At 33.1% G+C, this 14,232-nt stretch overlaps 1 protein-coding gene across 2 annotated transcripts in view; it reads left to right on the plus strand.

Annotated features, from left to right (window-relative positions):
- The window catches only part of TMEM135 (transmembrane protein 135), a 222,271-nt gene that overhangs the window by 128,962 nt on the left and 79,077 nt on the right, over window positions 1–14,232 (plus strand). For both annotated transcript variants that reach the window (XM_081064964.1, XM_081064963.1), the window contains one exon: window positions 5,796–5,842. In XM_081064964.1, the coding sequence (XP_080921090.1) occupies window positions 5,796–5,842 (47 nt within the window). The remainder of the gene's footprint in view (window positions 1–5,795; window positions 5,843–14,232) is intronic.

The following is a 14,232-nucleotide window of genomic DNA, read 5'->3' on the forward strand; positions in this document are numbered from 1 at the left end:
CTGAGTACTGGAAAGAAGGCGGTTCAGTGAATATGGGGTGGAATGGGCTCGGTGAGGAATGAAGGACAGATAGCTCGGTATCCTTGTCCTTGGACACACGCAGGAGGGAGTGGTTACAGGTGCTGTGATTGGGAACGAGAGCATTTAATTATGTTAAAGAAAAGCAGAGTTGTGTGGTAGGAAGTAGTTAAGTGCACCATCTGTTCAGGTCTCTGCTAGACTTTAAAATGACTTCAGGATATGTGTCTTAACCATTTTGAGATGTAAATGGTAAAAACAGCTTTCTTTACCAGTCCACACTCGCATTTGGACTGTATTCCCATTTGTCATATTTCTGATTATTTTTAGGATTTTAAAGTATTCATATATTGTGATACTGTTTCTTTTTTAGGGCCTTGAGAGGGGATAGTTTTCATATAATTCTACATGACATGGTGATGACAGTAATAGTATCGTTGTTTTTTTTTCCTGAAAGTTTTCTAAGTTCTGTAACAGGAAGCCGTGTATTGTAAATCTGTCACTTCCTGAAAAGTCATTCTAGAGAAAACAACATTTTTCAGTTGAATGAACTTTACTTTCACATTATTTGTTGTACGTTTTCTGTACACTTTTGGCTTAAAATATTCTTTTGGCTTAATATGTTACGAGATTTCCTTTATATGACTACTTTTATTTAACCACCCATATTCTTAGTACAAATAGCTAATAATGAAATTATTTATAGGTTTTTGTGTAAGTATACTCAGTTTCAAAAAACAAAAATCGTTTCTACAAGGTCACCAATCCTTAAATAGACAAATGATATGAAAAAGAAGTTAAAACAACTGACCAAAAAAACGAACAAAAAGGTTTATAAACCTGGGAAGATCAGTTTCACTCATAAGAAGAATGCAAACATAATGTATCATTTCTTTCTCTCATCGCTTTGATAAGGATAAAACAGTTTTTGTTGGTATAGAGAGATTGCTAATCTAAGAAAGAAGCTACTTTCATATACTGTTGATGGGAGTGCACCAAAATGAAAAATGCACCTATCCTTTGATGCAGTGAATCCAGCTCAAAGAATTTACCTCAGAGACATAAGTGCACATGTTTACAAAGTATGCTTTGGTATTCATTCTTTATTGTATCCACTCTAAATATCTATTCATAGTCTGTTTAAATAAACTTAAGCATTTCCATATTGTGTGTGTTTACGTGTAAAATCAAAGAGAAAGCTATAACACAATGTCTTTATTAATATGTGTCTATTCACACACACACACACACACACACACACACACTTCTACACAGACAGGATACCAGCAGTCTGGAATAGAAGGGCATTTTCTTTTCATTGTACTTTTGTTATTCAGTTTGAATTTAGTGTTTATCATGTGCATGTGTTGCATTGTAAAAAAAAACAGCTTTAATAGCCTTTTCAGATGTAATTTACATGCTATAAAGTTTACCAGTTTGAAGTGTCAAATCCATGGTTTTTTAGTGTATTTATAGAGTTGTGCACCTGTCCATACAATCTAATTTTAGAACCTTTTCATCGCTCCCAGAAGAAACCTTGTACCATTAGCAAACACTCCCTATCAACTCTCACTCCCCTAGCTCTAGCCATTCATTATTCTACTTTCTGTAAATAGATTTGTCTGTTCTGGAATTTTCATATAAATGGTATCATACAGCATATAGTCCTTTGTAACTTGTTTCTTTCACTTAATGTTTTTGAGGGTTCATCCATATTGTAGCAGGCCCTACATTACTTTCTGAATTAAGAAAATGTTAAAAATCTAAGGCAAAATTAGCAATTTCAAAATTACTTATAATTTTAAGTATATTGTGCAGTGTTTGTGCAATGGAAGGGAATCACGGAGAAATTGTTTCTTGTTAATAGTTATCAGTTACTGAACATCTATGATGTACTAGTCACTGGGCAAAGTCTAGAGGACTTTTGAGTTGAGGAAACAGAGTGGAGAGTGAGAGGAAACCATGCTGGATAGAGTTCACAGAACAGAAGACTAGAGAGGAAGGTACTCAGCTGATTACTGATTAGGACACACGAGGGAGGAAAATACCCCAGGCCAAGGAAAGAACAACCTGAAAGGATTAGAGGTCCTTAATTGAGTGCTTGGCACTCACATAGCAGCAGAAATAGATTCCTTACCAGCAGACTGGAAAATCTCAAGATCCATGTGGCATTGAGTAAAGTAGTCAATACTCAAGTATATAAGGGTCGTATTACAGTAATGGGGAATAATTAGCCCTAAGTTGAGCACTACTCTACTCCCTCCTAAAGTATCTTAAAAGCAAGTCCTTAAAGGATTAGACTGTTTCCAATAACTTGACTGTGTCCCAGAACAAAGCTCAAGAAGATTTATGGGAATACAAAAATACCCAGCACCCACCAAGGTAAAATTCAGAATGTCTAGTATCCAATCAAAAATACCAGGTATGAAGTAAGAAACAAAATTGAACCATCCTAAAGAGATAAATCAGTCAATACCAAACCAAATTTGACAAAGCTGTTAGTTAGTAGGCAAGAACATTAAAAATAGTTATCATAACTGAATTCTGTAGTTTCAGAAAGTTAGAAACATGGAAAATAGGGAAAATCCAAATCAAACTTTAGAGATGATAATTACAATGTATAAGATGGGAAATTTACTGGATGACATTAATGACATATTTTATATTGCAGAAGACAATATTAGTAAACTTGAAGACATAACAATAGAAATGATCTGAAATGAAATGCAGAGTGTTAATAGACATTTTTTTTTTTCAAAATAAAGAGAACATTTGTGAGCTGTGGGAGAATTTCATACTCTACATTAATTGGAGTGCCTAAAGGAGAAGAGTAGGAGGGAGGAAAAATGATTTGATGTAATAATGGTTTAAAATTCTTTCAAATTTGATGAAAACTATAAACCTACAGATTCAAGAAACTTAATCCCTAGTACAAGACTACACTAAGGCACATCATAATCAAATTGTAAGAAGATATTGGAACGACGTTCATTGAGAAAACTACTGAAATAAAATCTATCAACCTAGAAATCTATATCCAGCAAAAATATCTTCCAAACCAAAGGTGAAAGTTTTTTAGACTTAACTACACTCTGCATCTGGCCATGTAAGTTACGGGATGATCAGGATATAATCCTTACCCTTCCAGTTGAAACAACTAAAATATGGGCAAAACATATGAAACAATGGTTTTAAGATCCTGGACATGGGGGATTGAAAAATGATTAAAATATAGTGGTTTTTTAATATAGGTGAAGGTACAATGGGTGACAACAATTGCACAAAGGTCACGAGGGAAGAAATGGAAGTATATTATTTCAAGTTTCTATATTATATGTTAAGTGGTATAATGTCACTTGAATGGAGATTGTGTCAATTTAAAGATGTATACTATAAACCCTAAAACAAACACTAACATAAGCCAACCAAAAAAGGAAACTAGAGTCATAAAAAATAGTTAATCCAAAAAAGGCAGAAAAGAGGAAAAAGGAAACAAATAAGAGACAATATAAAAACAAATAGCAAGTGATAGATTTAATTCTGAACTTACTAAGAATCACATTAAATGTAAACAATCTAAATATATCAGTGAAGACGTGGAGATTTTCAGGTAGGAAAGACAGCAAGAAACTGATATTATGTCTATGAGCAATGAACTTCAAATGTAAAAACCCAATAATTTAAAAGTAAAAGAGTGGAAAACTAATAGTAATCAAAAGAAAGCAGCAATTTTATAATCAGATAAAATAGATTTCAGAGCAAAGAACATTCGCGATAAAGAAGGTAATTTCATCATGATAAAGTAGACAGAATTCTAAATGTTTATGTCCCTAATAACAGTTTCAAAACACACCAAGGAAAAAGTCATGGAACTGCAAGGAGAGATTGTGGAGACAACACCACAATTACAGCAGGATATTTTGATACCTTGTCTTTGTCTTAATAACTGATTGAACAAATGGACAAAACAACAACAACAAATCAATAAGGATATAGATGGTTTGAAGCGAAAATGTCAACCAACTTGACATAACTAACATTTACAGATCTCTCTGCTCAGCAACAGTAGAATGCACATTCTTTTTAAATGCACATGGGATATTACCAAACATATGGAACATATTCTGGGACATAAAACAAGCTTTGATAAATTTAGAAATAATCAAGTCATATAAAGTATTTTCTGACCATTTTCAGTAACAACAGAAAGATTGCTGAAAGTCCCCAAATATTTGGAAACTAAATAACGCACGTCTAACTGAGTCATAGATCACAGGAGTTAAACAAAAGCAAAATTAGGAAGTATTTTGAATGGAACAAAAGTGAATACCCAACTTACCAAAATTAGTAGGATACATGTACAGCAGATCTCAGGAGGAAATTTATAGCATTATACATCTATATTAAAAAAAATCTTAAATCAGTGGCTTACATTTCTACCTTTAAGAAACTAGAAAAACAAAAGCAAATTAAGTCCAAAGCAAACAGAAAAAAAGGAGTTAATACGGATTCAGTTGACGTCAATGAAATGGATTGATCCAAGTACACTTGAAGACATAACAGTAGAAATGATCCAAAATGAAACATGGAGAGTAAAGAGAGAAACTTCGTTGACATAACTAAGCTTGGACCAGGACTTGTGTTCTGGATTCTTTCCATATACACCTTAGTGTCGTGTGTAGTATGGGGTGTTTGACAGGAGCTTCTTTAATGCAGATTTACTGTGTGATCTGATGCCTGCTTTTAGAGGAAGTTTTTAATAGCTAGTTTATATCCCACAAAGGATGATTATGTTTTTAGGAGCTGTTCTTATTAATTAGAATTAATTAATAATTCTGGACTGTATTTTACATTTTTTAAAAATATGGTCATCTTAATAGTTAATAAGCATTATGTTTTATTTGCTGATTTCATTATCTAAAAGTTGTCTTTGTTCTTAACGTCTTCAGACTTTTTTTTTAATTATAGTTGACATACAATATTATATTACTTTCAGGTGTACAACATAGTGATTAGACATTTATATAACTTACTAACTGATCATCACCCCAATAAGTCTAGTGCCCACCTGACACCATACACACAGTTATTGCAATATTATTGACTGTATTCCCTGTGCTGTGCTTTACATCCCTGTAACTATTTTATAACTGCCAATTTGTACTTAATCCCTTCACCTTTTTCACCTAGCCCCCAACCCCCTCCTAGCTGGCAAACATCAGTTTGTTCTCTGTATCTATGAGTTTGTTTCTGTTTTGTTTGTTCATTTATTTTGTTTTTGAGATTCCACATATAAGTGAAATCACATGGTATTTGTCTTTCTCTGTCTGACTTATTTCACTTAGCATAATATCTTTAGATCCATCCACGTTGTCACACATGGCAAGATTTCATTCTTTTTTATGGCATTCTTAGAGATAATTTAAAAATTGGTTCTTTTTTGAACTCTGTTACCCTTCTACGCAGTCTATATATATATATATATATATATATATATATATATATATATATATATATATATATATACATATTATAATATATATACATATTGTATAATGTATATGCTTTTGATTTATACATATGTGTGTGGCAAGAGTCATTATTGCCTTAATATAGTTTATTTGAAAGGTAGAGAATATGATAGATGGGACTACTTTTGCACATCTTTAAATTGTTTCAAGTACAAGATTTAATAGGCTTTTTGCTTTTATAAGACATACATACCAATGATGATATCCGTTTTCTTTTGCAAGTAATGTATTTTCTCCTTGTTATAGGTCCTTTTGTTCTGCATCACAGCTGCCATGTACATGTTCTTTTTCAGGTATGTTCTGTTATACCAAGTTTTTTTAATAGAAAAGATAGAGTTCTGTTACAATTTTTTGTCAAGCATGTAACTAAAGTGTTCCCCAAATAATTACCACCGTAAGCGGCATGAGTTTTGTTTTTTCTAGAGTGGTTAGAGATAAATCATTGCTCCTTAGTAAATCATTGCTCCTTTTCACATTCTACTAACAGGTTTATTTGGAAAGCTGACTATGTAAATTAATAGTCCTCAAATACTGGTAGGTGTTTTCATGGGCCTGAGTTTAGATATTCTTCACTCACCTTCTAGAACAGTTAGCATTTTAAATTGGAATGAGAAGTGATGGTAAGGTTTAATCTAAGTTTTCTGTGAAGGTGGTTAACCTAGCACATCACTCATAGACCGTAAAATATTAAATTAGTCCATGAGGTCAGAGTTGTATTTTTCACTGATGCTGAGACTCAGAGGAGTGTGGGGGAGTTTTAGGATGGCTCGAGTTTCCAGTGCCAATAAAAAGGATGTCTGCTATTGTTACATAACCATAGCAGTATGGGAATATGATTTTTGTTTAGAAAGAGTCTACTTCTTCATAATCTTCATTTTCAGTGATATTAGTAATTCCCATTTATTTCATTCATATTGCACTTATTTGAATAGGCTCTTGATATTTCTGGAGATATGCAGAATTCAATCACAGCAGTAAGGACCAGGCTTTTAAAATTAAAATTTATACTTAATTGACAAAGGCAATTATGGATTTTAATAGGGTATATTTGGATATATCTTTATCATTTTCTAACCTAAAGAAGATAATTCAACCATACCAGAATTTTTGAACAACAAATTTCCTGCCAGTACGTCCTAATAAATATTTGATAAGCACAATGATATACTTTAAATTATTTTGACTTTACAAAAAAATACTATATGCAAATATAAAAATGCTGATGTTGCTATTATTCTTGTAAAAGAATAGGCTGTTAGAAGGCAAAAAATGCATGAAGTTTCAGGGTAGGGAGGGCTTGATCTACAAAGGATTGATAATGGGATATGTAGTATTTTATGTCAGTTATTAAGACTGAAAAATCATTGCATCTATCTGGTGCTGTTTGTGAAATAGTTTGACTCACCATTTTAAAGTAGCTCTGTGTACACCCTACGATTTCTGTGGTCTCTTATATTTCAATAATTTAGGGATGAGGTAGAGGAGTTAAGAACAATGATCACTTCATTTTATCAATTTTCAAAAACGTCATAATTGTACTCAAACACATTAATAGGAAAATATTGCAAAAAGTTCAGGTGGTTTATGTTTATGTTCTTTCTAGTCTAAAGATAAAGCATACCCAGTGAGGAAAATCTGAAAAATATAAAACCTTAGAAGCATAACTTTTGTTGATATACACAGGAGGAAAGTACAATATCAATACAATATCAAATAAATTTTCTTTTTGTGAAAATTTCTAACAGAACAGGTAGTTAATGAAATAATCCTTCCCAATATGGTACTTAAAGACTACATATTTGATCAACATTTAGCATTTCTTAGTCATCAGAAGTTTTTGATGTTTTAAAAAACAAATTGTGTGTTGAATATAGTGATAATACTCAATTTTTAGCATGGTTCTTTGAAAACTGCTGCCATAAGCTAGTATTTTTGCTGTAGAAAGAAAATCAACCCTATAAATATGTATTTTGGTGCAGAGCTACGGAACTTTTTCCTGTTTCAGTCACAAAGTCTAGGTTAAGTTAAAAACAACAATTTAAAATACTTTCCAGAAGGCTCAATACAAGGTTTTAGTGCCAAGATAAACATTTTCAATTTTCTGAGGCAAGGGGTTGTTTTTCTCCTAAAAGAAGCACTATCACCAAATTCCTAGTGTTCTTGGCAGAAGTTAGTTTGAATAACTCAACAAAAGAGGTTTGGTAAATGGTAAAGTAAAGCTATTTATGAAGTACTGCAACTAAACAAAACAATGTTACATGTTCGTTTGAATTCTAGCATGTGTTTAGAATGAACAAACAATATTGTACATAGCAGTTAACAAGTCCAATTGCTTTAGAATATTCTGAAGATTCAACTTTACTATAAATAGATATTTGAGGACACATTTCATTTGTTAACAATTATTTTAGTTCTAATAGCATAAAATTGGGCAGGTAAATATCAAATGATAATGTCCCCAGGACTCCATTTATGGTAACCTCCTTTGAGAAGATGATAAGGGAAACATTTTATGTTAGAAATGAGTCAATGTGTTTTTTTATCCTAACCCATAAATGGGAAAACGGGAAATGAAACCCCCTTTCAATGGAGAGAATATATGCCAGATTTTTTTTTTTTAAAGAAAAACTTGAGGAAGCAGTTCCATAAGTATTTTTTAACAGTGATATATGATGTAATGGTTATACTATGAATTTACTTAAGAAGCAACACAATGTTATTGGTATTGAAATTATTGCTATTGAAGTACGTAGAGAAAAATGTACTTTTACAGAGCTTCTAATAGTTTTTATTTTACAGGTATAGTTTTTTTCATATACAGTATCTCATACATGGTGATCTTGATTTTCAAGCTGAACACCAAAATAAGGCTTATGTTCGAATGGAACCCTGGGAATACTTCCGAGGTTTGGGTTGAGGAAAGGTAGTATGTGAAGTGAGAGTTAGTTCTAGTTTTGTTGTAGTTCTTAGCCAGCTGGCCGTCTACAAATACTATGAATTCTTTTAGGGATTGGGGTACAATATTTTGAAGGTGTTCTGAAAGAAGTCTCTGTACACCCGCAGTGAGCATTCTTCATAATGGTTCTGCCTCCTTTACTCAGTTTTTTTTATTATTTTGTGTTAACTATCAAAGCTTCACCTTAAAGCATTGTCTGTCACTATCAATACAGGCCAAGCAGAAGTCTTGAAAACTTGATGAAACATTTTGTCTCATGCATCCCTTTAAAACATTTCTTTACTTCCAAATGTGTATTTATGGGTAAAGCAACCTACGTTTTTCAAGCCAAAGAATTCATCATAGTTGTTGACTCAAGCTTGACCAGCATCTTCCCAATAGTCATCTGAAGAAAAGAAATGAGTTTCTTTTGAATCACGAGCTCTTTTTTGTTTTCATTGAGAAGCAGAAGACAGAATCAACCATACAACCACTATGCCAAAACTATTACATTTAATCTTGCTCACAAAAAACAATGAAACATGCAACACTTAAGCATAATTTTGTTAGTTTTACTTCCAATGTTAGGTATCTGTGCATGAAGAACACTAATATTTTTAAAAATCAAACAATTCAGTTTCATTATTTCTTTAAGTAATTTAGTTTAAAATAGGTGATAAAGCATATTATGACAACTTTGAGCTCCTTCTGGTGAGTACCTAGCTAGAAATTCTTTCCACCTGCCTTTGCAAATCCAACTGTTTGTTTAAACATGTAGATTGAAAGGCTCAGACTTGTCATTGCACATGAGCTACAGATGATAGGTGACTGATTCACAATAGACATATCTCAATCTGATATAAACATTGAAAAGCATTGCATTTTTAGTTAGAAACCAGTGCAAATTAAAGTTTATTGTGTTTTAAACAGACTTAGAGACAGTATTAATGCCTGCCATTTGATGAACTGTGGTCAACTCTCTGTGAAGGCACAAATAATAAAGCATTTCATTAGTGTCAAGATAAAGATGTAGTGTTTGTATGTAAGAAAACGACACTATCCATTGGCTGGACAACCTGCAATTCTTAAATGAAAGACATTTGTGATTGTCCTGGAATCTCTTTACATAAACTTAGTATCTTTGAAATAACGTTTACGGCAAGTAAAAAACTTTTGATCTGGGTCTTTCAACTGTTTCCTGATTTTAATGAAAGTCCTTTAAATATTAATTAGGTTCCATTTTTTAAAGTATTGCCTAGACATACACAAACATCCAGTATAGTGAATTATATATGGCATTCAGAATTTGAAAGTTTTACTTCAGGGTTAGGAGAGCTTGCCCTAAATTATTAGTTTTTTATCTTGAAGAGATTACTTCCAGCAATGTAGAGAGTGAATTGGGAGTTTGGAGGCAGCATGATCGCAAGTAATGGGAGGATCCTGTTGTAGTTACCCAGGAGAGAAATGATAAGGACGTGACCGAGAGTTACGGTAATGATATGGTGGAGAGTGGATTTATCAAACATGTGAGGATTGCTGCTTGGATGTGGAAAAGCAAAACATTGGAATCAGAAAACTAAAAAATATGTGGAAACTGAGTCACAGGTTTTGCAAATACGTATAAGGTTGTGGTCCTGTTAGACATTCACATAGAGATACATAGATACTAGTGGGATAATTGGAGTTCAGAAGATAAAATAGAGGCATTCTTGACTGTCACACTAGCTGGTTAACTTTAGACAAATTATGTAATTTCTATACACATCAGTTTCATCATTATTAAAAAGTATAAAATATTATTTGGACCTAATATGTGGCTTTTGGGGATTAAATAAGATACACTGTCTTTCAAACTTTTTCGGGTGTGCCCTAAAATAAGAACTACTTTTTGTATTTGAACACACACACACACACACACACACATACACACACACACACTTCCCAGAATAATGCTTAACTTTACTACATATAACACGTTTGGATATTTTCTATCCTAATTTACTTTATTTATTTAAAAAGCTGCTTTGACCCACTAATGGGTAACAACCAGCAGTGTGAGAAAATACTGAGCCTAACACATGTGAGCACCTGGCACAGTGATTGTTACCTTAGAAAAAAAGTAGAGTTAAAAGTAGTGATTGTTGTTTTTAAACTAGGAAAAAATTAATTAAAATAGAGAATTTCAGGAATGAGGAATTATCTTTAGTGGTAATGCTGTAGATATATTCAGTGAGGTAAGTGTTACAAAGTATTTATTTACTCAAGCAATCCACTGGTCGGTGATACCCTGCTAGAGAAATTTCTGTGGTTGAGTTGGGATAGTAGATGCAGAAATAAATATGACATTTACACTTTACATAGATACATTGTATTTGTCAATAAAGTTAGGAAAAAGTAAAATGTAACAATAAATGTGAGATGAGGAAGTAGAATGAGTATAGTAAACAAAAAGTTTGAGAGGAGAAAGATAAGGCAAGTTGATACAAGATGAAGTCTTTTTCTTTTGTGTTTTGTTTCTTTGTTTGTTTCTTTATTTGACTAGACTATGAGAAAGTTAAGTAGATATAAAATGGTTGTACAAGCAGGAGAGAGTAACAAGTTGGGGAATGGGAAAGAAGAAAGTCTAAAATGTGGTTCAAAATATCAACATTATTGGTAGATTGTTAAAACGTACTTGTCTGGGGGAGATCATGATAAATGATTAGGAAGAATTTGAAACCCTATTTGAAAGCCTTGGACAGATGGTTTAAATGAAAGAGGACTGATGTATAGAAGAGGTAGGAAATGGAAAAATCTAATGTTTTTGGCTTCCTAAATTCATTGTCATTCTCAAAAGATACAGTAACTTGTTATAAAAAAATAGACATGGGCTTTTGAAACCATACATCTTCAGAAGGATACATACAGGTGAAACAAGGTGTTCCATAATTGGCAACTAAGCCACTGTGCTTACCAAAGAATGCAAAATTTTCCCTGTGAAAAGATACAGAGATTAGGATTATTGCTTTCCTCAAAGTAAATGGACAAGGTGAGACAACATAGGTTGATAAATGTTGTAAATCACTTCCTCTGGGGATGCAAAGCTTATTATCATGTCATATGACTGTATTCTGACCTGCTTTTTGAGGGGAGAAAATTAGTCTACCTGTTTGGTGAAAGTACTCTGTCTATGGATGAAAGTTGTGGCTGACCGATTTTCACTTTTTGCTCATGAGCCTTTGAGATACTAGTGCATAGATAAAGAAATTGCTCAAACATCTTATAACTAATGTAAATGTTTATTGTTTTTAGTAGAAGACAGGAAAATACAGTATGGAGGAAGAAGGTAAACTTAAAGTGCAACTCCTAAAGTAAGGACTCAGTGGGAATCATTGAGTATCAGACATGGCCAATTGTGTTTCAAAAATTTGCTGCAGGTGTATTTTCATGAATGTAAATATAAATGGCATTAAAAACTTTGTTTTTCTAATGTAAATATTTTATTTTCACTGACCTCAGAGTTCAAGAAGTGGATGACATCCATATGTTATTCGCTCAGTGAGAAGTTTATATCATTACCATACTATTATGACTCATCACCAGTACTCTTATTCTAGTCCCACTGGAGTTCTGAGGTTCTACTAGATATAGGAGCCTGTTTGTGAATCAAAAGGGTGGTTTGCAGGTAAAATAAAGGATGAGCCATAATTGTGTTTTTCTTTTCTTATATGAATAGCCTGGCATACACTTTTGACCCATTACAATGTTAACTGCTGTCTAACATTGTTAAGCTAAATCAAGATGGCACTATGTTGTCTTACCTATTTTTTATTTAGTCTTACAAGCTCCAATTTAGTTAAAATTTAATAGTAACAACAGTTGTATCATGAAAAAGAAGTAATTTGTTCCAAGTTCTCCAAATTGTATTTATTACTGACAGAAGAATAATTCTTCCTGTAAATTCAGTTTATTCTTTAGTAGTTCTAAGGAATGGAAATAGTTCTGTTTTGGAAATGACAGTTCTCAGAAGACTTTGTCAAAGCAGTTTTCAATAAAGCATTTCTGTTTTGAGAAACAAGAAAATTCCCCTTGTGTATAAAAATCCATTGCCATTGTCAGAAGTCTCAGCAAATCAAATATTCATAGGTACGATAAATAATAAATCATGATAAATTTCTAACAACAGTGGCAAATCCTTGAAATAATTTAAATATATTTTCCCCCCCCAATGATGTCAGTAACAGTCATCATTGGTGGTTATTACTAGAGGGGAGTTTTAGGTAAATGAATACCCAGTAAATGTTTGAGTGAATGATACTGAGTTTAAGACATTTAATGATTAGAAATAATTTTTTTAGCTTTTCAGAATTTTCATTGACTTAATGAAAAACATAGATGTGTTTTAGGAGGTTCCATGGTATGACAGAAATTGTGCAGTTTTCAGTGCCACACAAAACAGGCCTCTCTTTAGATTTTGGCTCTACCACTTACTAATTCTGTGGTCTTCAACAAGTTACTTGGTTTCTTTCATCTTAAATTTTCACCCATAAAATTATCCCTATGGCTATGAGAACTTAGATACTCCTACAAGGAAATTTTTTAAAATTGTATTTATGTTTCCAAGCCAATCCTTAAAAGTAATTTAACCTATAAATGAATCCATAAAATGTACTTGGAGTATAGTGCCAGTGGTACTATAGAAACAAACAATATTTATGATAATATGTCTTTGGGAAAATACATTGGTATTGAATATGTTAGAGCTAAAGCAGAAGGACTAAGAGTTATCCAGTTCTTGAGCTACTCCACAGTCCCGTGTTTAAAGCAAGAGTTTAGAGCACAGAGAATGGGAAGTGAGGGGATAGAAGAGCAGAATTGGAGAGAATGATTAAAAACAAAATAAAACTTAGGGAGAGGATGGTTAAAAACAGAATAAAACAAAACAGGGTAATACTGCAAACTACAGAGCCAAGGGGTTGGGATTATGGTTTAAACTGGGACTTTCCTTTCATTTTTCTTTCCTTTTCCTCCTCCTTCTCCATCTTCTCACTCTGATGTTATTCTGACCGAAAGGGTATTGGGGCGGAACAATAAATGGGACTAGAGAAGAAGTGGTCTTGCAGGTGAAGGAGGACAGGCCCTGTGGGGACTTATGGGTGGGTAGGTGGGTGGGGAGGAGAGCAGAATGAAGGGGGAAGAAATGTATTGGCCTCCAATTCTCAAAGTAGCAAGATTTGGCCCCTTTGTCTCTATTGTCAGCCTTACTCTCAACTAGTTGCTAGTCCATCCATTGAAAACCGAATAAAAAAATCTAAAATGGTTAAAGTGGATAAAGAATGGAACCAACCATGTATCCTTTTCCTTCCACGTTCCAAATCTCTCTAGGCGTAATATTGCATCATATTCTTTCATAACTCAACTAAATGAAGCCACAGGTAATTCTTTAAAAGTATCTTTTTTGTCATGTTTTCATAGCCAAACAACTGTCATGCACTTGACCCTGCTTCCATGCAGTTGACTGTTTCACCTCTTGCCTTACAGGTGAGGTAGCAATGGTGTAAAGGGGGGATAAGAAAGAGGAAACAGTTGCTGGAAGCAATGGGGTAATTGGAGGCCTTAGTTATATTCGGCTAGAGTGGCCATTTATATTTAAAGGATCTACATAAATTTTTGTGTATGTTCAGTGTAGTTATAGGGCAATATTTTCCCTGAATTTGTTGGTATATCATGTGCGTGGTAAATTATAAAATGTGTGCTATGGTGTAGACT

This window comes from Rhinolophus hipposideros (genome assembly GCF_964194185.1).
Source record: "Rhinolophus hipposideros genome assembly, chromosome: 10".
Classification (NCBI taxonomy): Eukaryota; Metazoa; Chordata; class Mammalia; order Chiroptera; family Rhinolophidae; genus Rhinolophus; species Rhinolophus hipposideros.